The following is a 26,434-nucleotide window of genomic DNA, read 5'->3' as shown; positions in this document are numbered from 1 at the left end:
ATTTATTGTATTTACGAGAAAACTAACAGGACAATATTCAAGCATAAAATAGCTAACACCGTCATGACAAAGAGAGGAACAGTTCTGTGTTAGCGAATGCTAGGTTCTTATCAATAAGAGCAATATGGTGGTAATTTCATTCCCTTGAAGAGGAATGTCGTTAAAATATGGAATAAAGTAACTCGGATTGGAGTTGATAGGAGTATCAATGTAGATTATGAAGGCATTATCGTAGTTCGGGTTGGTGGGAATGTCGAAAATGCTAGGAAACGTTTTTCAAAGGAGATAAATTTGGGCGGACGGGTTATTGTTAATAAGTTAGCTTTTTTGGTTTCCGGGTCGTTTCCGGGACTGCTAACCTTCCTCCAGAAAATACAGGGATCCTTTTCGCTGGCGATCTCGGTACAAGTTGTCTTTAATTGATCTGGGTCCTGGTGATGGATGAGATCATTAATTCGTTCTTAATTTTATTAATTATAGTCTTAAAAAATCACCTACCCGTCAAAAAATCCCTTTATAGAAAAAAAAAAAGTGTCTTTAACCTATCGCCACGGGAAACTTTTCATTTCGAGGGCGCTATTTCAGTTCCCAGAACGAAGGAAACGGCGCTATTTATGAACACATTTCAAAGAAAGATTACACGGCTAAATTAATATAAACTTGCACAGGAGGTGAAGTGTGATTGTGGTGCAGAGACGTGGCCATAAGCAGTTTAATGTATCCATGTTACGTCACTGACATACATGTCTTATATACATTCCTTTCTGTCTGTGAATAATTTGTGAGGTCATGAACTCCAGGGAAGTAATTGTCTTTGAATTTGTTTTAAATCGATTTCAGAATGCTCAACTTTTGGGGTACACCCATGGCCAAAAAGGTCATATACTCATTGTCAGCAAAATTGACCATGTTAAAAAAAAAGTGCTTAAAATGTCCCAAAATTACTTTCCTTGAGATTCTGCGAATCATATCCTTCGAGGTGCATTCCCAGACATCGATTCCAGTTATATTGTCAAATCGAAGAAAATTCTCATTTTGTCAGTGATTGTAAACTGCCTGCTAAGGTTGGAACTATAGTGACCATTAATTTACTTTCTAGCATATTTTTGGATAGTCTGTAAGTGGATAGACATTTTCAATCTATTGGCCTATCGGATCAAATAAAACTATCGACACTAGGAAAGGATTGTAAAGTCAACTCTTCCATATAGTGAATCTAGTTTTGGACTAACGTGAACTAACGGTGGAATTGGAAACACTGCAGCTATACTATTTTCACTTGCTTGCCTGCCTCAGGAAAAGAGGGAGGCAGAGAGAGAGGTGAAGATGAGATGTGAGAGCCTGAGGAAAGTTGCACCTCCATTGAGTCATGCTGTGTCAATGGAATGGGGAATTAATGGGGGGAAACCTTGGTTTAACAAGGTGCCTTGAGCACATACACTATGTTCGAGGGCGAAGGGTTTCTTTAATCAGGTACATGAAATAACTTGTTCTGAGATCTCAAAGAAATACAAAAATCAATTCATGCATTTTTGTAAACATGGCAAACATTTACTTATTTATTTTTTTAAATTTATGTTGAGCTGATAAACAGAGATTGCACATTCTACAAAACATGATCATCGCTTCAATGTTCGACACGACATACACAATGTATTGACATACGTAATGCCACATGTAAAGACATACGACATATGGCGTAACGACATACACAATGAATGCACACAAGCTCCTTCCAATTTTGGTGGCAGGAGGTAAGTACAGAATATAGAATAAACATAGCAGTTTAACAAAAGTGATATATTAAGTACACAAATATTTTACTCCCTCCATACATATATAAACAAAGATAAGAAACAAGAATACATGATTATCAAGGTAACTTTGCATCTAATTAATTAGCAAGCAAAACACAATAAATTGATTTAAATTTTTCTATGTAAATGCTAAAACATAACCAGAGGAATTTCAAAGATGAATGAACAGAGGCCAAGGGTTAGGGGGGGGGGGGGGGAGGGTGAGATGGGCGGGTAAGAGGAAGATAAACTATATTTTATTGAATTTTGGTAAAAATTAAATACAACCCTAGCAGTGATTTAAAATTGAACAATACTGTTTATAGGTAACTTTATAAAGACTTTACAATCAACAAAAGGGGGGGGGGGACTTACACTGCAGAGAATAACTTAATCAAAGGGATTCAAATAGATTTAGCCTAGTTAATCCATGACAATAACTATCTTTGTCTAGAATCTTATATGCAAATTTAAACAGATTTGAAGAATTAAAATTATTGTGACACAAGGTAGCCAAAGGAACAGTACCTTTGTGTGGTTTTTGCATCAGTTTGATTGTATACTCTAAAGACAGGCTTCAGTTTTTATAAGCACACATAAAAAAAGCAAATGAACAAAATAAGGTAAGATATAACAGTTATGAATTTCTTAAATTTATAAGTTAAACAGGATGTCAAGGTATAATTTTTGTAAACTTCAAGGTGTGATGTAGTATAAGTTTTGTTAAGTTAGCCTCAAATTGTAATTTGGAATGTCTTTCACTGTCTTAACTATCACTCTTTCCAATTAATTTGTAAAATATAATTAAAACACAGAGTAGAACAACATTGTAGGCACTTTCACATAAAAATACCAATGGAAATAGTTAAGCTTTACTCTATATAAGTCACATGGCTGATAAGAATCTAACATGAAAACAGCGACTGACTTGTAAATACGTTTTTCACTTTGTCATAAAATTGAATGAAACCATTCGAGTACTGTCATCAGTACTACTACTATAAGAAGGGTTCTGTTAGCTATTACTTTGATGAAAGACAGTGGCTGCACTAGCATCAGATATTTGATATGGAGGTTGGCCAGCTGGAGGGATCTTAAAATGATGGCGGGGAAAGGCAGAGGGCTTACAATTAGTAACAACTTGCATTACCGTGAAGAAAATTCCACAGGGAATGGGCAGACAGTAATCTGACAATTAGCATTAACCAGCTGGTAATATTAATCAAAAATGCAATCTTAAACACAAGATGATATATTTTAGCGTGTTGAATTGTCATCTAGCAATTCAGGGGATGGGGAGAGGGTGGGGGGGGGGGGAATTAGAAAGATAAAGTTAACAGTGGCTTCTATATGAGAACAAACAGGAAAACAATGCTATACAGTCACTGGTTCACTGTTCTGCAACCAGGTCTTCTAATTACATCATACTGCCCTATGACTTTATTTAGTTATATATATATTTATCTTCAGATATATAACATTTTTGAATACATTGAATGTTAAAGCTGATTTCAAATCCTCCCGCCCCCTTCTAAAAACGTTTGCAAAAAGAAATGCGTCGGCTGTTACTATTGATGACCATTGAAGGACAAACTGCAAAAGCATCTTCAATTCACTTTGGTGAAATGATTGAGCACGTTGGAGTCGTAACCAGAGACACTGAAAGATTGTCCGTTGGGATCCAAGAATTGTACACCAGTCAGCTGTGTATCTTGTATCTTTTCTGTGTGCTCTAGCTGGATCTGCAATAGAAATACAACGTCAAGCAATTTAATGCAAAGATATCGGCGATTGAAAAATTTCATCCTTTCTGTAATAACAAGTATATTTCAACTTTTATCAAATTCTTCAAAGTCATCTCTTACCCTCCTCTATTTATTTAAACTACTCTTCTAATCTGGTTCAGGTCCATGACACACACACAGTGGTTCACTCACAATGGTCAGCACTGGCCGTGACGTTGCCCTCCGTTGCTACTATTGTGATAGGGTACGAGCACAGTAATGTTATTTCAAGGCTTCCCCAAAGAGGGACATTTGTTCCTTGGCTTGGTACCTTAGAGTACACATACATACATACGTATATCAATTTGTCTCTCATAAACACTTTTTACCTTGGTATACCAACATGGAGACACCTAACACAAGTTATGTGTAGGACACATATAAGCAGGTATGTAACACTGCCTCTAACAAACACTTTATACCTTGACATACCAACATGGAGACACCTAGTACAAGTTAACATAAGCAGGTAAGTAACACTGCCTTTCACAAACACTTTAACTCTAGCACACAATGACAATATGTTTGACACAACACGAAGAGGATAAATGATACAGTGCATTTGTGAGGGGTAGTGTTTGCCCACCAACATTGTGGCAAGGTACACACAACACAGGTACGTGTAGGGTACATGTGAACTTATGCAGATAGACCACTTTGTTTGTCACAAATGCTGCAAAAACCAGCATGATAAGAACTTGTGTGACATTTGACTAACACAAATTGCAAACATCAGCAATAATGAGACGTGTGTCTGAAATTGTATTTGACAAGATAAATGATTGATTTCTCAAGTCCACCAAACTGTTATGAGAAAAAATACTTTACTTTATGATGCAGTTTATCTCTTATAAAATAAACATGAATAAATGATATACCACATGATTTGGCAATAATGATTAAACATGATGTCACATCTTACATGAACGTCATCTTGCTTCTTCAGTATGGACCAGACTCTAACAAAAGTGTCTTCAGAAGTTGACACCAGCTATCAAACAAGAAGTAAAGATTTTGTTAATATTAATATGAATGTCCAGAATTTGAGAACTATTATTTCCACATACTTGGTTTTAGGAGGGAAGGTAAGAGCAGAGAAAGGATGACTGTAGTCTAGGTTTTTGCCAAAGGGGAACTTTTAGAAGAGAAGTAATGGTTAACAGTTTCCTCTTCACAACTTTGCAGCTACGAGCGTATTGGTCGAATGAAACAACAAAGCGATCTTTTAATGACATGCATAGAATTAAACGTCTTACTTACCAGACCACTGTCTGGAGCTAAATCAATAGCATGGATCCACCTGGCATGGGCGCAGACCTCCACCATCATGGTGGCTTTGAATGCATCAAATATCCTGATATGGCCCGAACCATAACCAGCAATCACCATCTGTTTGTAGACCACCAGGGATGTGCATGATGATCTAAAGAATAAAAATAAATAAATACATAAAAGATTGAATTTATATATTTATTTATACTTGCAAAAGAACTTGCCCTGTTTCATGAGCTAACTCCTTTCTGCCGATATTCCATTAAAAGTTCTGCAATTGCAGGAGAAGGCATGGTCCCTTGACCTACAATTACAGAAGGCATTTTCCCTTGGCCTACAATAACAGAAGGCATGGTTCCTTGGCCTACCATCGCAGGAGAAGGCATGGTTCCTTGGCCCTGCACTTCTGGTAACATATGCTTAAAACTCATATACTTAACGACATATCAAGTTTTTTTTATAGTAAATAAAATTGATAAATAAATAAAAAAATTGCTTTGTCTTCTCCTGGTAATGAACTGCATCTACTCTGATATTATGCTATTTAGTGGCATTTTACTTTAAACTGGGAACATTCTGTGGATTACCAAGCAGTTCATTAGATTAAGTATTGAAATTTAATTTCAAATAATCAAAACAACTTTAATTATATTTAAACAGTGTTTGAAAAAGCTTTTATGGGCTTAACAATAATAATATAACAAAAGTGTCTGAATAACATATTTGTAAGAATTGAACAGAATTGTTGTTAAATCACTTTTAGTAAAAAAAAAACTTTTCAAATTAAAACTGTTCGGAGTCATCTCTTACCCTCCTCCATTTATTTTAGCTACTCTTCCAACCTGGTCCTGAACCGTCTCCCAAACCGTGATTCCTCCGCTATCGTCAGCACTGGCCATGACAGCGCCCTCTGTGGCTATTGCCGTGATGGGGTAGTCATGACATTTCAAGGTTTGACAAAGAGTCACGTTCGTTCCTTGGCTCGGCACTCTGAAAACTAGGATTCCACCATAGTGGGTTCCTGAAAAGAAAAAATGTTAAGCCTTGGATAACAATTTCGAGCCTGCGTTGGAAGTCAATCGAATGGTACATGCAGAAGTGGTTTAGTCTTAACCTAACGACCAAAACTTTGAGAGAAGAAGTATGCTGAATATTCATAGGGTGATTCAGATGGGTTTATTTTTCGTTGAAATTGAAGGTATATGAAACCTAACTATGATATTAACAAAGCCCTCTGTCAGGCTTTATATGTGTAGAATAGGACGCTTGATTTTATTCGTAAAAATTAACATCTGTCAGCAAAGCTTTCTAGTCACTTCGCCCAACAACCATTTCGCCCAACTGCCATTTCGCCCAACCAGCCTGGTCACTTCGCCCAACCAGCCTGGTCATTTCGCCCAACCAGCATGGTCATTTCGCCCAACCTTATTTTTACTAATATTCAGTCAGAATAATATTACTTTTTCTATTCCACTAGTTCAATTTGATTTATTTTGGGTAAGGTTACTTCGTAATAGGTAAATAAAAAAATGAGGTCCGCTCGATATCGATCGGAGTCTGAGCAGTTATTTCGGGTATAATGGGAGGATTACACTACTTTAGGCGTTTGCGCATACAATGGAAGTTACATTATTATACAAACACAGGGGAATCGGTCTTCATAAAGACCTACAGTATCAAACCTAGGTCTTTATGAAGACCGATTCCCCTGTGTTTGTTGGGCGGTGAAATGGTTGTTGGGCGAAGTGACTAAAAAGCATCAAACCTAACCCCTAAAACACTGATCCATCCTCAAGATTCCTTAATATTCGGTTCGTATCCTGTAACGTTAAAAATTCCCGAACGTTTCCTTACTAAAGTTATACAAAGTAAAGGACTTCAAGTTTCCTTAATATTCGAACGTTTACTATCAAACCTAACCCCTAACACACTGATCAATCCTCAAGTTTCCTTAATATTCGGTTCGTATCCTGTAACGTTAACAATTCCCGAACGTTTTCCTTTTGAAATATCATATTTAATCAAGGTTGGGCGAAATGACCAGACTGGTTGGGCGAAATGACCAGGCTGGTTGGGCGAAATGACCAGGCTGGTTGGGCGAAATGACCAGGCTGGTTGGGCGAAATGACCAGGCTGGTTAGGCGAAATGACCAGGCTGGTTGGGCGAAATGGTAAGGTTGGGCGAAATGGCAGTTGGGCGAAATGGTTGTTGGGCGAAGTGTCCTGCTTCCTCAGCAAACATGGTGATGCTTGCATTGGATTTGCCGCCATCTAGTTTCCACCATTACTGAAATGATCAGGCACTTGAAAACATAAATCTGTGATTTCTGTCCATAAAAAGTGCAGGACAGACAAAGAATTTGAACAAGAAAATTGTTGTTATGTATAAAGTAATGTTCTTTAAAATAACTTAGCAATAAAAAAAAAAAAATAACTTAGCAAAGCTTTGATAGGTTTTATTGAATGGTTCACTTCTCTATTAATCTGATGTTTATTCAATGATTGGGACTCCCATATATACATGGCTAAGCTAGATTTCTGCATATCTACTGATGTGCAAATCGGGCTTTGCCAGAATGACAAGAGCTTCCTGTGAAATACAAAATGCAGCTTCACAGACAGTTATGTGTTGGCTACAAATAATATCAGCTAGGCTGATAATCATTTCATTACGGTTTCTAACTGTCGTGATTTGATAAAGCAATAAGTACTACAGAAATGCGTAGGATAACTGACTCACCAATGGCTATTAAATTGTCCGGTAAGACTGCGATACCCCTTGTGAAGAGTAAGCCTACAAAAGCAAAGTAAATCAGAAAAAACGTGAACCAACTGCAGACCGGCGTATGAGCTCAGGAGAACACCTTTCATCGTTCGTTTAATCTTTTAAAGTAAAACATGAATATTGCATTCGGAGCTAAGACCAACTGCGAGCCTGAGTAGGGAAACCCTAACTGACTTCACTGTGAACGTGTTTGCTAGTATTGACAATTTCCTGCTATTAGTCACATAGTGTATGAACAAGCAATCCCGATACAAAAAGGGTTGTTTTTTTAACAATGAAACGAACTGTTGAACTGAACTGTTCTACTGATCAATCCTCTCTATCTTTAATTTTGACACAGATCTCTACACCTTTTGCCATCTATTTTCCCTCATTATTATTACTACTTTCTTTTGTACAGTGAATTCCCACTAGGACCCTACATTTCCCACTATTCTATTCTATTCTCTACACCTTTTACCATCTTTTTTCCCTCATTATTATTACTACTTTCTTTTGTACAGTGAATTCCCACTAGGACCCTACATTTCCCACTATTCTGGTTAAAGTTAAAGTTGAATGTTTACAGTCTTCTATGAGGCTAATGCCTCCTCACACGACTTTACAACTTAACCCCTGGTCATTGGTAACTTGTCACACCCACACACCAAAGTGTGCACAATTCAATCAATCTCTCCTGGGGCACCATAGTGCACCACAACCACGTGTCCCCCGGGGGACTTCCCATAGGGTGCAGCCACAAACCGGCGCACGCAACTATATTTACAAGTTACCTCGCAGGTCCCCATTTATACACCTGGGTGAAGAGAGGCAATGGAGATAAAGCCCCTTGCCCAAGGACACAACGCAATGATCTGGCCAGGGCTCGAACCTGTAATCCTTAGATCACAAGTCCACTGCCTTAACCACTTGACCACAACGCCCTCGCATCCGTTTGGTTCGCAAGGTTTTCCAACCATGCTTCTGGCTGTAGACAATAAAATAAAGTATTCACTACTGTGGTTGAGATTTTCAAAAGGGCTTTGTGCATATTCTCATGTTTATGTTGTAGTAAACTAAACAACAAATCATTTGCAAACATCAATTTTCTAATCAATAAATGAGTTCTTTACTGGATCATTTTTCTGATAATCAATTAATTATAACTAACAGACCTTGAGTAGATTCAGCTGCAGGTAATGCATACCAAAAGACCATCACAGAGCCATCTGACTCAAACATCTGAGGAAAAAACAAAACAGAAAACAAAGAGATCTGAAGTATTTATGACACAGAGTCTTTTGCAATTCAAAATTTCTGTGGGTCCTTTCTTCAGGTTTATGAATTTAATTTCTGATAAAGTAAAGAAAATGCTATGGTTTTGTATCCTGTAAAGGGTGTGAAGACTCTCGCAAAAAGAAATGTCTAATGCCGGTAATCTGACCTAGTTTCGAATGAGGTGTAACAGAAGTGTTAGACACCACCATCGATCCTAGAAAATACGCACACAGCTTGCTACCTTTGGTAATTAGACACTAGTGTACAGTCAGTACATACAGCTGTGGCCAATACCCACAGCACAGTGTACAAACGATACAGCGATGGATATCTCAGGTCCAGCTAAAGATAACAAGGTATCATGTTTCATTACTGTCTGCATTTTGTAGCAACAAGCAGAAAACTTCACTTGCAAGCAACGGAATGTTAACTTTTTCAGAGCGTGACACGCGGTTTGGGGCGAGTCTTCAATGCCTTCAACTGCTATACATATTGGCACATGTGTAGTCCATTTTGCAAAGCATTCTGGTATTTAGAAAGTAACGAACGGCCGATGATCAGACAAATCAGACAACACACTGAGACTACCTTCAGGTTCTTTTATGAAAAAACAAAAGTCATAATATTTTTTTTATGTTATTGCACCACAGGAAGTGAAACCTGTTTCTTTTTACATTTTTAAGTTGAATGCAAACAGAATACTGCCCCCTATTTCACCCATGGTAGCATTAGGTCATATTAAGAACTTCAAGATTTCAGATTGAGCATCTATCAAAAAAAATATATATCAAAAAAACTCACAATTAGAAAGAAATATTTAATAAATTAAGAAGACCATATATCTTTAAATGATATCAAAATTAGACTTGCTCAAAATGTTGAGTTCTGATTTTGAAGAAACATAATATTTGATATCTTCCAATCCTCTGGAAATAATAATTTCCATAGCAGGTTGGGAAAATTGTTTATCACACGTAGGAAAGGTTTGGTTGTTGCCTCCCATTTGGCTATCACTTACATAGCAATTTCAGACTTTGCAATTTTGGTTTACAAGTTGGACCCTCTCCAGAATCTGGGAATTAATTTGTAGCATTAAGCTTCCTGTAAAGTTCTTTCAGCAACTGTATAGTAATTTTCAGCATGCTAACTAGGCAGGACCCATTTAATGCAGATTTTTCCCCCTCTTTTTCAAGATCAAAGATGTGCCACTTTCATTAAAACCACGCTCTATCTCACATCCTATAACATTGCAATTTTTTTTTCATCCAGCACTCCTTTTTCAATCCATTTCATTTGTAAAAAAAAGTTTGCTAACATTTTTTCGACTATCATAAGGAGTGTTAGCTCAGTGGTTAACGCCGGTGCCTTCCAATCATAAGGTCACTCCAGATTAATATCTGTCGTCCAGTTACAGAGTTGTTGACAATTGACAATTCATAATCATGGACGTTAAATATGAATCTAAGAGACTGACTTCGGTCAGCTTGCGGCTTTGATAAGCCAATGAGGCTTGTTCACGAGTTCCTATTTGCAGGAGGATCTAAAAATACATACATCAGCTAAAATCCATCAGCAGTAAGTGATTGACGTCTAATTAAAATTTACATGTTTGTTTGTCATTATGGTTAGACAATAACGGAATTTAACATGCAATGATACTTACCTGAACACCCTGTTGTGAGCATAATACCAAGATATTCCGTCCTGACAAGCAACAAAACTTTGCCTACACAAGAACAATGTGAAGAGGAAAGGGGTGCTTATTAGTATTTATTGTTGTTAAACACAATTAGCACATAATTGGTTCAAAGTTCTAATATTCAGTTTAAAAAGGAAAATGGTCATAATGAAGTGATTTTCATGATTTGACTTTTATCTTTAAGCAACATCCATGGAGTGAAATCGCACTAAGAAAGCAAATATTTCCATAAACATTGCTCATGCCTTAAAAGTGTAATTCTATATCACCTAGCCTATTTTCAGTCGTTTTTGTCAAATATTGACTTGGCTACTTGCTGTTTGAATTTGAAGTTTCAATCACAAGGCACAGTGGGTCAGTTTCTTGGGTAATGGTAGAATACGGTAATTTCACATGTTCCCTAAATTTGCTAATTTTTAGGAAACACATGTTTCACATGTTCCCTAAAATTCATATGTATCTGTACTGATAAACATGTAGTTACTGTACTTGTGTTCAATAGTCAAACTGTAACCACTTATTGAATCGCAATTTTAATCTACAAATCCTTAAAGGAAACGGCCAAACTTCCCACAGTGAAACTATGAAACGCAAATTTGTAATTTGAGACAGTTTCGTGGACGATTGTTTAACCCAATTAGCGGAACTGCAGGTATACAGTAACCTTCAATGCATGTGCGAAGTTAGGGAAATTTACCCAGGTTGCTTTATGCAGTTCAACTGTAACAAGTAATACTTTATATTTACAACGAATTTGGTAAAATCGATGATGAAATCACAGCACTTAAAGATGGAACTAAACAGATGAGCATAATTAGCGAGATCTTCATCACCGCTATCCTTTAAAAGAACATTAGAGTAAGCTGGTAACCATGTTTAAGGCTGCTATGTGATATTGGTCGACTTCACCATTTCATTTCAATAATTAAAACTGGTGCTGATAAAATGCATTTATACCATGATGCCATCTTACATAAATATTCTTTCAACATAATAGACTGCAATTCACATGCATGGCTACCTCTTGATGCATGAAAAATTTTAATTTATATTCAATGAAATATCATAGCTCTGAGAGATGCCATATAATTAAAGGGGGCTATAACCTGCAGCACGCACTTCAGTGAGTCAAAAAATTCACAGTAAGCGAAAAATAACAACATTATTGGCTTATTTCATGTTGTATGTTGGCTATGAAACATATTCAGTAAATAATTGCTCTAATAATGGGAATTTAGGGACATGTCTGGGATCTCAATTCAGTGTTTAGAATTCTGCATAATTGTACAACATTTGCATTGGATCTGTTCACAATTCACCAAAAGTTCCAATAAACAATTGATGAATATTTTACATCCTGTGAACGTGCAGTTAGTCCAGAACAGGTGTACATTGAAGATATGACTATATTTCTGTTGCTGCCCAAAACCACATTTGAATCTAATTTTTCAAGATATAAACACAAACTTATAGTGTCAGGAATCAAATTTGTCACATTCTATCCATCATACTACGCATGTGTGTATCTACTGCTGGTGAAATGGAAATAAAATGGTGGTCCAAATTAGCATCAGGGTTGCCGAAATGCAATACGGGCGGACGAAAATGGCCGTGGCTATTCTTACGACTAGTCGTAACAATTATTTATAAAATATTCTTACGACATAAGGCGAATTCAAGCGCAGTAAAGTAAATAAATCAACTGCGCATGTAGTAGGGGTAATCCTAACCCTAACTTTAACCCTAAACCCCAATCCTAACCCTAACACTAACCGGAAATTATTATTACTCCTGGTCATAAAAAATAGTACGCCTATCATAAAAATAACGCGCCCACGCATGCGTAGTCGGAAATTATTCTGACAAACAGTCGTAAGAATAGCCACTTTGGACGAAAATAGCACAGAAACATGTCTTAATTAAAAACTTACATAAATTAAACACAACAAAAATAAGTGCTAAGAGAGATCATTACCCTGTTATAAAATATAAGAATGATCAAAGTTTATACTTTTTCTGGGTGTCTCGCCATGCTTGTATGAATTAAATTACTATAAAGTCTTAAGTGGTCTAAATTAACCCTGTGCACCTTCATGCCCTAACTTTCACAAATTTACAACTGTTTGAGGCTGGGCATTAAATCACAAGCCAGCAACTTTAATTGAACAGTGTGCTTGTTTCCCTCTTGATGCAGTTTGACCAAAATGTCAGGAAATGTTATAGGTATCATCTATTTTGTTTGAATGATAAGAAGGTTTATGTTTCTTCCAGATTCTCAGAGATCATGACAAAAAAATTGTGATTGGTGTTACCGTTAGTACTGTGCCCTTACCTACCTACATGATACTATACGTGACGAACCGTTGTATAAGGGCAAATACTTTGGCCTAATCTTAGCCCCATTTTTTCCATTACTTGACAAAGCTAGCTCTAATATTGGCTTCAGGTATTCATTCGATAAGTCCTGTACTAGGCTAGTCCTATTTGGTTAGGCTTAGTCGAGTACTGAAGGCTAGGACCTGGAAGCTTCATGTTAGGCAATGATTCCTACCTGTAATATTGAAGATGCGTGTGTTATTGAAGGTTCCTTGCAGGAAACTTGTTTGTGTGATATGCTGACTGCACTAGACTCGCTCAATGAGCAGCAACCCAAGTTAGCTACAGTCTTGTGGACGACAGCGTAAGTTGTTAGTTGCTTATCTGGTATCACAAGAGCTGACAAATTATTGTAAAGTAGAGATGCGCTACTTTTAACATGGACAGATTTCGACTTGGTATACATTTTAGATGATTTTATGCTGCGAGAACGTCTTCAACTTTGCAGGCTTCCCTAGAAACGAATTACTAAAATGGAGAGGGCGCTAAAGAAGAACTAAAATATTTAACAAACAAACGATAGCATTAGCAGCGGCAGAACGAAACAGGATTGTTTAAAGAAAAGAAGGGGCGGGGGGGGGGGGGTGGTAGTTCAGAAGGGGAGGGGACTAATGTAAAATAAAATAAGAAAATTAAAACGAATAAGTCACTTCTCAATTGTGTCACTGCCTAACTGCTATTCATATGTAATTTAAGGCTCAATGTTCAACACTCAACAACATTCCTGGGAAAATCAGTTATAGCCTCATCATCATAGATATGTTTTTCTGAAGATTCTCACCGTCCACCAATTAATAAGGAACTATTAACAAATGTTGGTTCTCTCAACGTTTTCTTTGTAATTTCTCAGCCAGTTTCATTTCTTGATTTATTTATTAAAACAGATTCCCCAGCACCTCCCTAACAAAATGAGGGGACCACCCGCCCCCAAAAAAGGTTATCATAGGTTGAGTAGGGTTTGCATTCTGCAGGACCTTTTTAAGTTGGGAGGCAATGGTGCGGGAAATTCCATAGGAAGTAATTATTGCAGCCCACACTTGTTTAACTATCACTTTGTATTGTCATGCAGTATGTACTTTCCATTCATTCATTCATTTCCAGTGTAAAGCGACCAGAAGGGGTGGTGAGGGGCGGGGAGGATAGTTTTCTAGGTCAAAGCAAACCTTCGTAGTTCTTGACTTTCATATCACTACAGCTATTTATTGTGTATATATATTGTTTCTAAGAAAACAGAATATTTGTTATGTCTACACACATCCATTTGTAATCTGTTCATTGGAGTAACTTTTAAAGCAATTCACTATTACAACTGTTACAAATTAAGATATAGAAGACTGTTTTAAACACAAAAAAAAGTTGTGTTGATATTATTTCTACAAAGGAATATTTATTTGGCATGGGTACATAGTCAATGGTCTTAAACTATAGTTAATATGATGACTTAACAAAAATCTTAGGTCCCGTTCTTGTCATAATGAGCTGTATCGAGTCTCGTCATTTTAAACTGAGTCAAGTCACCGAAAGTGATTTTTCTGACGTGTTTTTGATTCGTGAGTCACTGCATTGTCTCTATAGGGGATATCAAAAATGACAAATTTTTCATCTGAAATTTAGTAACAATTGCTTGTTACAATAATGGTGTCAACTTTATTCATAAGAAGTTACACCCATTATCATCTTTCATATACAAAAACTTGATAGAAGATGTTGTAGTTGATACATTGAATCAAGTTTCGAAAAATAAATAATTAATAAATGAAATAATAACCCATGCAAAATCTGAAATAAAACGAAACAGTCAATATGTTTCCAAGCTTTATTACTCGACCGTTCATTACACAAGTCATTTAGATGGTTTTAACAAGCAAAGTTGAAAACTCTTGATGAAAAGCTATCTAAGCCCTATCATATACCCTACTGGCCCTTTGGTGTGGTGATATCTACATCCTGAAACACCTTTTTGCATTTGGTCATTAATTTCCAAATCATATTGGGGCATAGCCTAAATAAAAAATTACAATTCTTGTAGAGTAAAACTCTTGATCTCAAATCACCAAATTAAAATGATTGATTCTATTCAACACTCACAGTTCTGTTGTCCAGACACTATTCAAACATTGTATTAATACTAACACATGCAATGGGGCAGAGGATGTGCACAGGATTTCAAATTTAGTGATGGGCTGTAGGGGAATAACAAATGTTACAGATGAGTAGTGTTGTTGTTGGTACATTGAAAGCAACTCCTAGGTAGGAGGGGAAGGGGGGGGCGGGTCTGAGGGAGACACCAAATCATGCATTCTGAGGGATATTTAGATTATACATAAGGTCAATAATTAGGTCTGAATGCAAGGCTGTGCATTTTCCTCAATATCCCTGACTGAACCTATTCCCTTGACTGATGATGGAGGTCCACAGGATGGTGGGGGAGGGAAAGTAAATGTCCCCCACCCCGCCCCCCCTTTGTACACGTCACTGCAAAAGAGTAAATTAGAATATCCCAACAATGTTGACTGTCTCGTCATGAGGTGACAGCTGGAATAGTCAAGCTCGTCAAGCTTGTGATTTGCAATTATTAAGGGATTTAGTATCCAGTAGTAAACAAGGTTTTAGCATGGATGGTTGGAACAATTTATACATTTGAAGTTTGCATTTAGCTACATGAATCCATCATCATATAAGTCTAGATATTTTTTTTATAAGAGTTAAGAGGGCCTGTTGTTTTTATCTTATCAAAATGTTCTTTAAAAAAAAAAAAGTAAGAGGAAAAATGACTTAAAGAGTGGGATGAATCAGACAAAGTTGCTAGGATCGAAATGTCAGACCCTCTAAGATTTATGCATTTACCATATCAAGGTTTTCTGTAGATTTATTCTGTATTTGAAATCCAGATATTACCCCCAAAACTTTAAGAATGTTGGGGGTGAGAATAATATCACACAGTAAGGCCCACATTTTATCCAGACCATTGCATAATATCACAGCAACAACACCCGTAATCCGCAACTCGAACCTTTCACTGTCTCCAGTCCTTGAAAAATGTTAAAGTACCTTGAAAAATGTTAAAGTTGTGTCTGTATGACATGCGTACGTATGTATGAACAAAAAGGCTTTCAATAAATATTTGTATACATTAATTCCAGCTATTCCAGTCACGTCCAGTTTTATCTGTGTTAATCTGGCTATTTCAATTTCAAGACCAATAAGAAGGATATCTGTCTTGTACTGATGCAGGACCTTATTGAAATAATGCAAACATCATACATGGTTTACCTTCCACTAGCATGTTTGCGCCACCCTCCCTGCCACTCCCCACCCCCCCTTACCCAAAAACAAAATTTATGTACAAAACTGGAAGCTACAATGTTGCAATAAATATGTCACTCAATAGCAGAGACGACTGTTACTTTAAGGGCCATCCCATCATCTCTCTCTAGAGCAGATGCTGCTACTTTAAGGGCCATCCCATCAGAGCAGATGTTGTTACTTTAAGGGCCATCCCAGATGCTATTTCTTCCGTCTTCACACTTCATCCGCTCTAGTTTTTCGCTTCTTTCCCGAAGTATACTCTGCTTCTGATGTGAATCGTTTCGGTTTATCCTCTTCCTGAACGTTCAAGAAATGAAAATAAAGATACAAGGTGGTAACTCTTTTTACAAGGAGTCACATTAAAATTAAATGCACAGTTAAATATAGCGAGGAGATTTTAACCTAACTTTCTGTAATGGATTTTCTGTACGACCAAAAAAAGCTATGCATAGGAAGTTTGATAGTCACTATATCAAAACTGAATAAATCAATAATATCTTCCATGTAATTACATACGTATAAACTTTTTCACTTGTTTTTCACAAATTTCTGCCACAGAGATATAGAAATGTCCTTTTGTGATCATGGCATTATTGAGCACACATATTCGTGAGGTTCTTATAAATCAACTTAACTTTTTTTTATTTTTTTTTTAAGTTTCAATTAAAATTTAATTAAAGTTTTAATTAAAACACTATGATTCTGCTGCTACACTGTTACACTGTGAATATTAATTAACTGGCTACCTTGAGAGTGAGATCCGCCGTTCTTCTTCCTCTCAAACTCTTCGCTGGATCGAGGTTCTGGACCAGCTTTTGGGTAGAGATGAATTCCTGAGGATTGCAAAGAGTTTGTAAAGTCTCTTGGTTTTTTCGTGTTTTACTGAGAAACTTAAGTTTCATTTCAGTTCCACTTCTTACTAAAATCTTCTAAATAATCATACACAAAATGTGATTTTTTGGGGTGGATTGAGCAGAGTTTGTAACGAGTCATGTCATTTAAAGGATGATTCGAGTCATTAGTTATGATTTTCCTGATTCAAGTCTTTGACTTACTTCTATAAGACGTCTTTTACGAACACCCAAACCCCACACTAACCAGCCCCATTCTGTTGCCTATCCATAGTCACTATTATCACAGCCCTTGAAATGTCTTAAATATCATCCAAAACCCACTAAGCCCAGCCTGAGTCCACTGCCTAGCCATAGTCACTTCTATTAGATGTCTTTATGAACACCCAAACCCCACACCAACCAGCCCCATTCTGTTGACTATCCATAGTCACTTATTAATCCTTAAGCCATCCTCCATACCAACCATCCCCCTTCCCCTTCCCCTTCATCCTCCTATTAAAATTAACCCTACCCCTTGTACTTCTATAATCTGTAACACATCTATCTGCATATAACAATACCAACCCCCTCCCACTTCATCCTCCTTAATTAACCCTAACCCTTGCCCATCAGTACATACCTCTATAGTCTTTAATACATCTGTCTGCATATCACAATACCAACTCCCCTCCTGCCCCTCCCCACTTCATCCTCCTAAATTAACCCTAACCCTTGCCCATCGGTACTCACCTCTATAGTCTTTAACACATCTGTCTGCATGTCACAGGCCATCTTGTATACGTCGTGGTCCGATCTGTTGTACATTATCGCATTCTGGAACATCAACATGATATCTCTTTGGAATGTCTCTGTGGTCCTGATGGTTCCACTTTCGATGTTCTTCTTTATGGTAGAGAGGTCCATGGCACGGTGCACCGTGCTCGTGTACTCCGGGGCGATCTCGTCCGTCACAGGATGCAGGAAGAGATTGGCGTATCTGTCCAAAGAGAAAGACATTTAATAGCGACCCAAACATGTGGATATAAAGATTACCAAATGGTTGTATACATTATCAACGACTATGAGCACCTATGAGACTAACTATGAGAGAATATGAGAGAGAATTGAGTCTCAGTTTACAGATACGGCCAGAAGAGTGAATTACAATTCGGCTATATTTGAACGGAATTCAGTACAGTTTCTTCAAAGGCTACCGAACAAATTAATACCCGGCCTCCTCCATCACACACAACCACTAAGGGCAAGCAGTTTACAACTATAATATTTCTTCTGATTCTTCATAGCAAGTGTGTACTCACGTCATAAGTTATAATTGCATTGAAAATGAGCTTTATGATTTGTGGGGTATTAATGTAAGCTATGTGTCACGGTTCCCGAGCTACCTGTATTTTAATAATGTTCATTAATTTTTTCATTCCTCAAAGTGCCACATAATACAGTCAAGTTATTTGGCGTGCCAGAGTTTTACATGCTCAGAATGAGTTTTATTTTTAATTTGCTCGTATGAGTCATTGGACTAGCACTAACTAATCTCTTTGAATATGATATCGATCAATTCCATCTAACAGAAACAGTTGAAAGCATTTTTGGAAAGTAGCAAAATTGTGGGTCTTAGTATATACGATATCATACCACAAGATTACTAAGTAAAAACATGTCTGGGCATAATACTCTCGGGAGGGCTTGTGAGAAGCGAGATGAGTGAGATGTAAAGAACACAGGGAAGTTCAAGGCCTAGATCACAAATGGCATGAAATATCAAACATTAAATCTGCTCTTGTACCCTTTAACTTTGGCAATGTGGACAAAACATTACTGGACCAGTAGAAGTAAGTTGGCCTGACGTTTCGATCCTAGCAGGATCTTCTTCAGAGGTTAAATGACAAGTAACAGAAGGGACAAAAACACGCACAGAATACAAACAGGTTAATGAGCATGGTGAACACAAAGAGATAGATGTAAGAGGATTAGTAGACAAGGGATGGAGAGAAGAAAGCAACAAAGCTTCTCCAGTTTATTCCCTACCGCTTCCCTTAATTCTCTCTTTGTCCCTCCACTGTTTATCTCCTACCTCTCCTCGTCCCCTGTTGAAGAAGATCCTGCTAGGATCGAAACGTCAGGCCAACTTACTTGTACACATTCTATTACACAGGTTCTCTAGTGGATATACAGTTTGCTAACAGTTTTATTTTATTTTGGACCAGTAGAAGACAGTACTACTGAACAGGCATTTTAAGAAGTGAGGTTACATTGGACATTTCTCATAAATATTTAGCAACCACTCCTGATGGTCCGTACCAGCTTTTACTTTCTGTTATCTGGAGAGCATTAACCTTGGTTTTGTGTGTTATTGAACAGAAGCTGATTGACAATATCTGTTATTTACATTTATGGGTTTGGATCTAACTTGAAACAATGTGAAATAATTGTGAATTTTCACTAACAGAAATAGACCACCAAAGCTAGCAAGTGGTTGATTAGCATATTACCATGGTAACCACATGACACAATTGTATTTGAATTGATTATACAGTGGTATTGGGCATCTCAAATATTTCCTGTTCTGTGGGCGACTGAACCAGTAGAAGAAGAACAAGAAATAAAGGGCCTTCAAAGGGCCTTAAAAAAAGAAATTCTGTTGCTAGGGAGACTACCCATATAAATGTCAAACTATTATCAGGTTCTGTCACTCAAGCTCTCTGATGGTAATAAACATTAATGTTGTTACTGACTTATGGCTAGCAGCTTCCCTCCAGACGAGCATGATTGCCTTCTTCCACTGGCGATCTGGCTGATCCTGGTGATCCTCCCTGAGGAAAAAGCAGAAATTAAACGTAACAGCAATTTGGGGCTCCATGCATGTATATAGTTTTCAATGAACAAAACCGTGGAAATTTCATACCTATATTTATCATTCCTGGTGTAATTTTTGTGGTCGATTCTGTCTGTTCATTTTAATGTGATAGATCGATGGATGTATCAGAGTATGGTTTTCAAGTACCTCACCTTTCCTTTCACAGTAAAGGAGGGTATGCCCAGATTATGAACTAATTAGATCTAAAATGCAGTTTAAAAGTGACACTAACCACTAAAAATGTGGATATTGAATTCAGAAATGAGTTATTATTTACTAAAAAAAAACCTATGCCTATAGATCAATGACTGTACATGACTAAAATACAGTATCTTGATGAACAGTTGCTTCACCCTTGCCCAAATCCCCCTCCCACCTATCCCTCACCCCGGTCTCTCTTAACTATTTAGCTCTTTTCTCCGCATCCCACTTTCAACGATACTCACGATTGTTGAGAGGCGGGGCTGTTTGGTAGTGATTCGGTAAAGAAGGCTCCTGCTATGGGAGCATTAGACAATGAGGCGTCGTCCCTGTCACTCTCGGAGGGTCTTTCCGTCCCTTCAGACTCCGCTGCTTCGCTCCTAGCACCGTCTTTGGTCTCGTCTGCCGATTCGCTGACCGACCTGACCTCAACAGCATCCTCTTCGTTACCCTTTTTGGGAGGAATTAAACAGAAAAAAATGTCTCTAATCTGGTCAAAGTTACTTTGTCATCTGGAAGACTCTGGAAACTATTCAAATGTTTGGCTGGGATATTTTGAACTTTCTAAAGACTTCAGATATCTCACCATAAAAGGACATCTACATTTGTGTGTTCCCATTACAACATGCATCTACAACTAATTCTGCAGTTTACTTTCAAATCAGTCTTTGCCATTAGAACTAAAAAATATTCATTGTACAATTACCTTCTTTCTACATTAACTTCTAATTTTTTACATTAATGTCTACATTAAACCATATGAAGATTTTTTTTTTTTAAACCATATCATAGATGATGACAATAATATTATTAAAATGGATTTTCCCAGATACTGATTCTTTTAAGGCAATTCACTTCTACAAAGAGAAAAGAAAGTGATAAAAACAAACCTCAGGATCGTTAGTAAAGAGCAAAAAATTTAATAAAAAACAGGTTTTAAAGCAATTTTAGATGAATGTAGATGTTTTCACCTCCATAGGCGTAGGAACCCAATTTGATTTGGGGGTCTGTAACGACTTGCCCGAAAAATACAACCAAAATTTAACATGTTAATTTTGCATATCATATAGGCATGCATCAATTATTGCATCTCATGCCAATAACATACAATCATTTTCCGTGTTATAACCCTTCCATATTGGTTATAACTATTGGGGAAGTCGTTACAATACTAATGATGATAATAATAATAAGTTTAACCATTGAAAAACACATTGCAAATTATTTTTCTTTCAGTAGGTGCCCGAAAAATTCTCAGCATATTGCCCGAATTTCCACAAAAATGTTGTTTGGGGGGCTGCAGCCCACCCAGCCTCCCCGCCTCATACGCCTATGCTCACCTCGACACTGACCTTCTTCTTTGTCGGACGGCCTCTCCGTCTCCTCTTCTGGTCCTCCGCTTTATTACCTGCGGGTGACGATGGTGCAGTGGATGCCACCACCGAAACGTCCGAGGAGTCCTCAGAATTCTCCAGACCTGGTATCTGGAGCTGGGATGAGGGCACCGGAGAATCGGTCGGTGGTTCTTCCACCACAGTCACTTGAATCTTGCAAGGGAATATGAAAATATGTACATTAAATAATAATAATAATCAGCAGTTATTTTTACGATGCTTAATTAAGCGACCGCAAATATGGGAGAAACCCACAAGGGCTTATGGATTACAACTTACACATTGGGTGGCTTCCAATTCAACATTTTAACTCAAATTTTGGAATCTTTTTCAACTTAGAAAGTCATGTCAGATGGGAAAACCGTAGATTGCTCTTGGATGAAAGACCAACCTTACTGTTACCCAGGCTGGTATCACTCCCGGAACCTCCCGATTGCTAAGCCTAATTGCTTTAAATGAAGATATTGGCAATGAAAACTTCTCAATGGCTTCGTAGAAACCATTTCACTTGGGGAAATTCTTTTGAAATAATTTGATCGAGTAATGGAACCAAACTCCCCAACGAAGAATCCAAGGAATAAGGCCACCTTACCTCTTCTTTTGGTTCGGGCTCAACCACCGTAGGTACCTTTGGTGTGACCGCCGCCTTTGTCTTGAGCTGGACCCCCGATGATTTGGCCTCAACTGTCACCAGTGGGGCCTGTGTTGGTGTTGGGTAAGATTTAGTCGATGTGGACAACAACTTGGAGAGTGTTGGAGTTTCTGCGGAGGTGGATAGAAGACAAAAACTAAGACAGCGGGGTTAATATAATGAGAACGCACTCTAAGTTAACGTTTAAAGCAAGAAATGGAAACTAAATCTACTCGTGCTTTTTGTATTTCTGTTTTTAATGCTTGACAAGCCACCAACAAACAGCAAAAAAATAAGGGAAAAGAAAAGGGAAGAAATTTAAGCCAGTATTGGCAAAGAAATTTACAATTTCTAGTTTAGTCATTTTTTATGGTCATCAGCATCCTCCGATCAAAAAGCTGAAGCGATTGGAAAAGGTGTAAGTTTGTGTCAGGATATTAAATCCAAGACTATAGTGCCCCTGATTAACTAGAACTGCTTGTATGATTTATTTTTGAAAAAAGGTCATTCTTTAATGATTATTGCCAATTAATAAGACACCTTTCACAATTTACAACAGTTTTCAACTTACATTAGCCAATGAGTCCAGTTCAATTGTAATGGTTCTGGTATATAATATGTGCAGATTATACGTATACATGTTCCATGCAGTTTTGTATCCATGACAACTATGTGACTTAACAATTTTAACCATATATGAACCTATATAAAAGTTCAGTATGAATTATAAACTTCAATCTAATACTACTGTTAGTAGACTATGATGTAATTAATACTGTGTTGTTGTTGCTAGTGGAAGAAAGTATTTAGTTTTGGTAGAGTACACAGATCAAAGGGTTGTACTACTACTTCAATGAGGTATTACTGCTCGTAGACTAAGGTGTTACTGCTAGTAGACTAAGGTGTTACTGCAGGTAGAATAAATTGTTGAGGCTGGTAGAGCTGGTACATATATATTGAAAAGAGATTGAAATGTGTCGTGAAACTACTACTAGTGTTACTGCTAGTAGACTAAGGTGTTACTACTAGTGAAATAATGTGTGGCTGGTAGAGCTTGGATATATATCTACTGACAAGAGATTGAAATGTGTGCGTGAAACTACTACTAGTGTTACTGCAAGTAGACTAAGGTGTTACTACTAGTGAAATAAAGTGTGGCTGGTAGAGCTTGGATATATATCTACTGACATGAGATTGAAATGTGTGTGTGAAACTACTACTAGTGTTACTGCTAGTAGACTAAGTTGTTACTACTAGTAAAATAAAGTGTGGCTGGTAGAGCTTGGATATATATCTACTGACAAGAGATTGAAATGTGTGCTTGATACTACTACTACTACTACTAGGGTTTGCTGCTAGAAGACTAAGGTGTTCACACTGTCAGTTGCATCAGCAGAAAAAGTAGCATTTATCCAAATGAATACTGTCACCTATGTCTTGTGAACAAGCTGTCCATAACCATAAATGTTTGAATGAATGACAAGAAACATGTTCTGCTATTTAAGATGTTTACATTAGTACGGAGGAAATATTTGCAATAATACGTGTTTATATCAGTACAAACATGTAAGCAAGGTTCCTATTCATTCATAGAAATCAGCTTTAATAGCTTCCAGGTTTCTTTTCTTTTTCTCCTTTCTTTCACATGATGTCTCGATGACTGGGGACCTGAATTATTCTTAGATAGGATTATGCAAAGTCCTTGAAAGCATTCTGTTATCAATAGATACCCACCCAAAAAAAAAGTTTGCGATGTACAGATTCGGTTAATAACAAAGCGTGTTAAACAGTTTTATACGGGTAGATATATATCGTACAGCAAATAATGAAACTTGAAAATAAGAAAAATTGCTCCATCTTGTCCGGACTTTTTTTGAAAGAAATATCCTTGGATGAACAAATAGCAAACCTTGGTTGCCGAATAAACATTGAATTTAATACCACACGTCTGACCGTTAGGGTGTTTACCATTTCTAGAATGGTCATATATTCTAGGCAACCTGAAAAGGAGCTGTTATCGGACATACTGACTTTAGTCGTCTCAGGAGATCAAACAACCGGTAAGAATCAGTCTTGCTGTTCTTGAGTGCATCCAAGAATTTCCAAAATTTACAGTCAAGTTAAAAGCTTTTATATTTGGTGACCTGTAAAATTATTTGATGAGTACCATAGGCTTTATTCTTTGATTGCCAAGCTGACAACTACTTTTAATATTCATAATTTTCCATCGGTCTCTGTAAGTTGAAACTCATTCAGGTGTCTTTGAATAGGATTGAAAAATTAAATTGCTACTATTTGTTATTTATATGAATCGACTATAATTTCAAATTTCTATTGTGACCCCGGGCATATTATTATAAACTTGGAAACTACACACATTGAGGAAGTATTGTCCAGGCATTCTACCTTGTAGCAATCTCCTTGTGAATTTGAGCAAGGATATGCATCAGAAAGAGAGGGAATACAGTTTTTCTCATCAAGTATTCTTGTCCAAATTGAAGTAGCTAGCTGCATTCCATTAACAACAGTTATATTTTGTTGGTGCCACACTTACCACACAATGGGGTTTGACTCCATAATGTGATAGTTATTTTGAAAAGGAAAAACAAAATATCTTACAGTGGTGAATGAATCTTATGACACTAAAAAATGTAAGAAACAATAAATTTGTTTACTTATGGGAAGAAACCCAGGATCAAATGTCATTTGAAAACAACTGAGGGATGATATGTTAGTCACGATGAGTAGAATTTCCACGCAATATGGCGAGGTGTTAGTATCGAATGAAATTTGAAACGAAAACAAAAAGACAATTGCACTAAATTCCACACCTGTAATGGATTGCAGAAATTGGCACTAAGAAGGTTTGCAAATGCATGACTATAACGTGTTAATATTTGGGGTTCCAAAAACATGGCAAGGGTTATAAGCTTTTATATCTATGTGAAACTTGAAAGCATATCGGGAGTTTTGAATAATAATTTCAAAGCAGTCTCTCATTAATAATATCAACAGATATAGCAAAAGGTCCAAATTGCTTCTTCGAGAATCAGGAACATATGAAAACGATGGCTATACCTTACTTAGCTGTTATTCTTTTGTTGCATGACCCAATTTTTTACCTTGATGGTCTTGGTGAACCTCAAGTGGCAGATTTTGTGGCCTGGGGAAGGGTTATCTGAAGAAGATATCCCCCATCCCTCATCTTTGGTAACTTGTATAATTAAGGGTGCTTAGCTGCAAAAAGGGAGCTTAACTCTATTTTGCAAGTTTTGAAGTAATTTCAAGTTCAAGATTTTTCCACTTGTTTTCCAACTAATATCTAACATTTTTTTTCCTTCCAAAATATTTTGGCAACCTTCCAAATATTTTGGCGACCGTAAAGACGGCCACACCCCTCTATTTGAATATGCAGGTCTATACAAATTTCTGCCTATTCATCTTTGTGCGTAGGAAACATGCAAAATAATGCATTTTTGTACATCACTAATGAGATGCAAATGATATCTTATTACATGAGAACCACAGATGCCAGTTATTCCTACATAAAACACATAAATGTATAAAACAGCGAGATGTTTGATCAATTCTTGTCAAAATTAAAACTTACATCCACACTTTTCAAACAGTGATCAAATGGAAGAGAGATTGCCTTTAAGAAATTGCAATTTTTATTTTCAAATTAAATAAAAAAAACAAAATTGCAAGAATTGTTTAAATCAATGTTAGTTTAGATAGGGGAATCATTGCTATTGTAGCCTCTGCCCTGGAATGAGAGATTTAATTTAAAATGTAGTCCCTAGAGCTGTTATACTAGTTTGGATTAACACTATTTAGGCTACAGACAACAAAATGAAACTACATTCTGGCTGTGATTCATATTTCAAGAACAAACTAGATCAGAAATTATATCCATACATTTGGAATGCTTTACCTTTCAGACTAGCCTATGCTTATTGTTAAATTCTTTCCCATCAAACTTGGCTCTCCCTTAAAAATTCTGATTCACTATGTGTGCATATCTTTGAGAGGGGGGGGGGTGTTTGTTTCTTGTAATGATGTAAGCAGACTGGCATCTCTAAATGTGATCAAGCGTTACATTTTCCCAAGACACATACATCCCGCAAGCTGACAATCACATGTAGTGAACAGAACAATTAATGCCATGTTTTATGATCAAAGTCCATTCTCCCACATCCCTAACACTCCTCCCCTCCCCTCC

At 37.1% G+C, this 26,434-nt stretch overlaps 2 protein-coding genes across 6 annotated transcripts in view; both read right to left on the bottom strand.

Annotated features, from left to right (window-relative positions):
* Positions 1-1,525: 1,525 nt before the first annotated feature.
* On the bottom strand, positions 1,526-13,454 carry LOC139967919 (WD repeat-containing protein 54-like). Its single transcript, XM_071972139.1, has 8 exons — positions 13,145-13,454; positions 10,558-10,620; positions 8,792-8,858; positions 7,593-7,646; positions 5,663-5,873; positions 4,841-5,003; positions 4,503-4,571; positions 1,526-3,538 (listed from the first exon to the last, which is right to left on the bottom strand). The coding sequence occupies exons 1-8, from the start codon at positions 13,373-13,375 to the stop codon at positions 3,404-3,406; spliced, it is 993 nt and encodes a 330-aa protein (XP_071828240.1). The 5' UTR covers positions 13,376-13,454; the 3' UTR covers positions 1,526-3,403.
* A 1,313-nt stretch (positions 13,455-14,767) lies between these two features.
* Positions 14,768-26,434, bottom strand: part of LOC139967918 (bromodomain-containing protein 8-like) — a 49,532-nt gene continuing 37,865 nt past the window's right edge. For 3 of the 5 annotated variants that reach the window (XM_071972136.1, XM_071972134.1, XM_071972138.1), the window contains 7 exons: positions 22,174-22,343; positions 21,528-21,734; positions 20,433-20,638; positions 19,865-19,942; positions 17,862-18,108; positions 17,025-17,111; positions 14,768-16,575 (listed from right to left, as the gene is read on the bottom strand). In XM_071972136.1, coding sequence (XP_071828237.1) covers positions 16,492-16,575; positions 17,025-17,111; positions 17,862-18,108; positions 19,865-19,942; positions 20,433-20,638; positions 21,528-21,734; positions 22,174-22,343 — 1,079 coding nt within the window. In that variant the 3' untranslated portion in view covers positions 14,768-16,491. The remainder of the gene's footprint in view (positions 16,576-17,024; positions 17,112-17,861; positions 18,109-19,864; positions 19,943-20,432; positions 20,639-21,527; positions 21,735-22,173; positions 22,344-26,434) is intronic. The other 2 variants (XM_071972135.1, XM_071972137.1) reach the window with 2 other exon arrangements.

Source organism: Apostichopus japonicus, chromosome 5 (assembly GCF_037975245.1).
Source record: "Apostichopus japonicus isolate 1M-3 chromosome 5, ASM3797524v1, whole genome shotgun sequence".
Taxonomy (NCBI): Eukaryota; Metazoa; Echinodermata; class Holothuroidea; order Aspidochirotida; family Stichopodidae; genus Apostichopus; species Apostichopus japonicus.
Note: the sequence above shows the minus strand (reverse complement) of the source record. Positions and strands in the feature narration are given on the sequence as shown.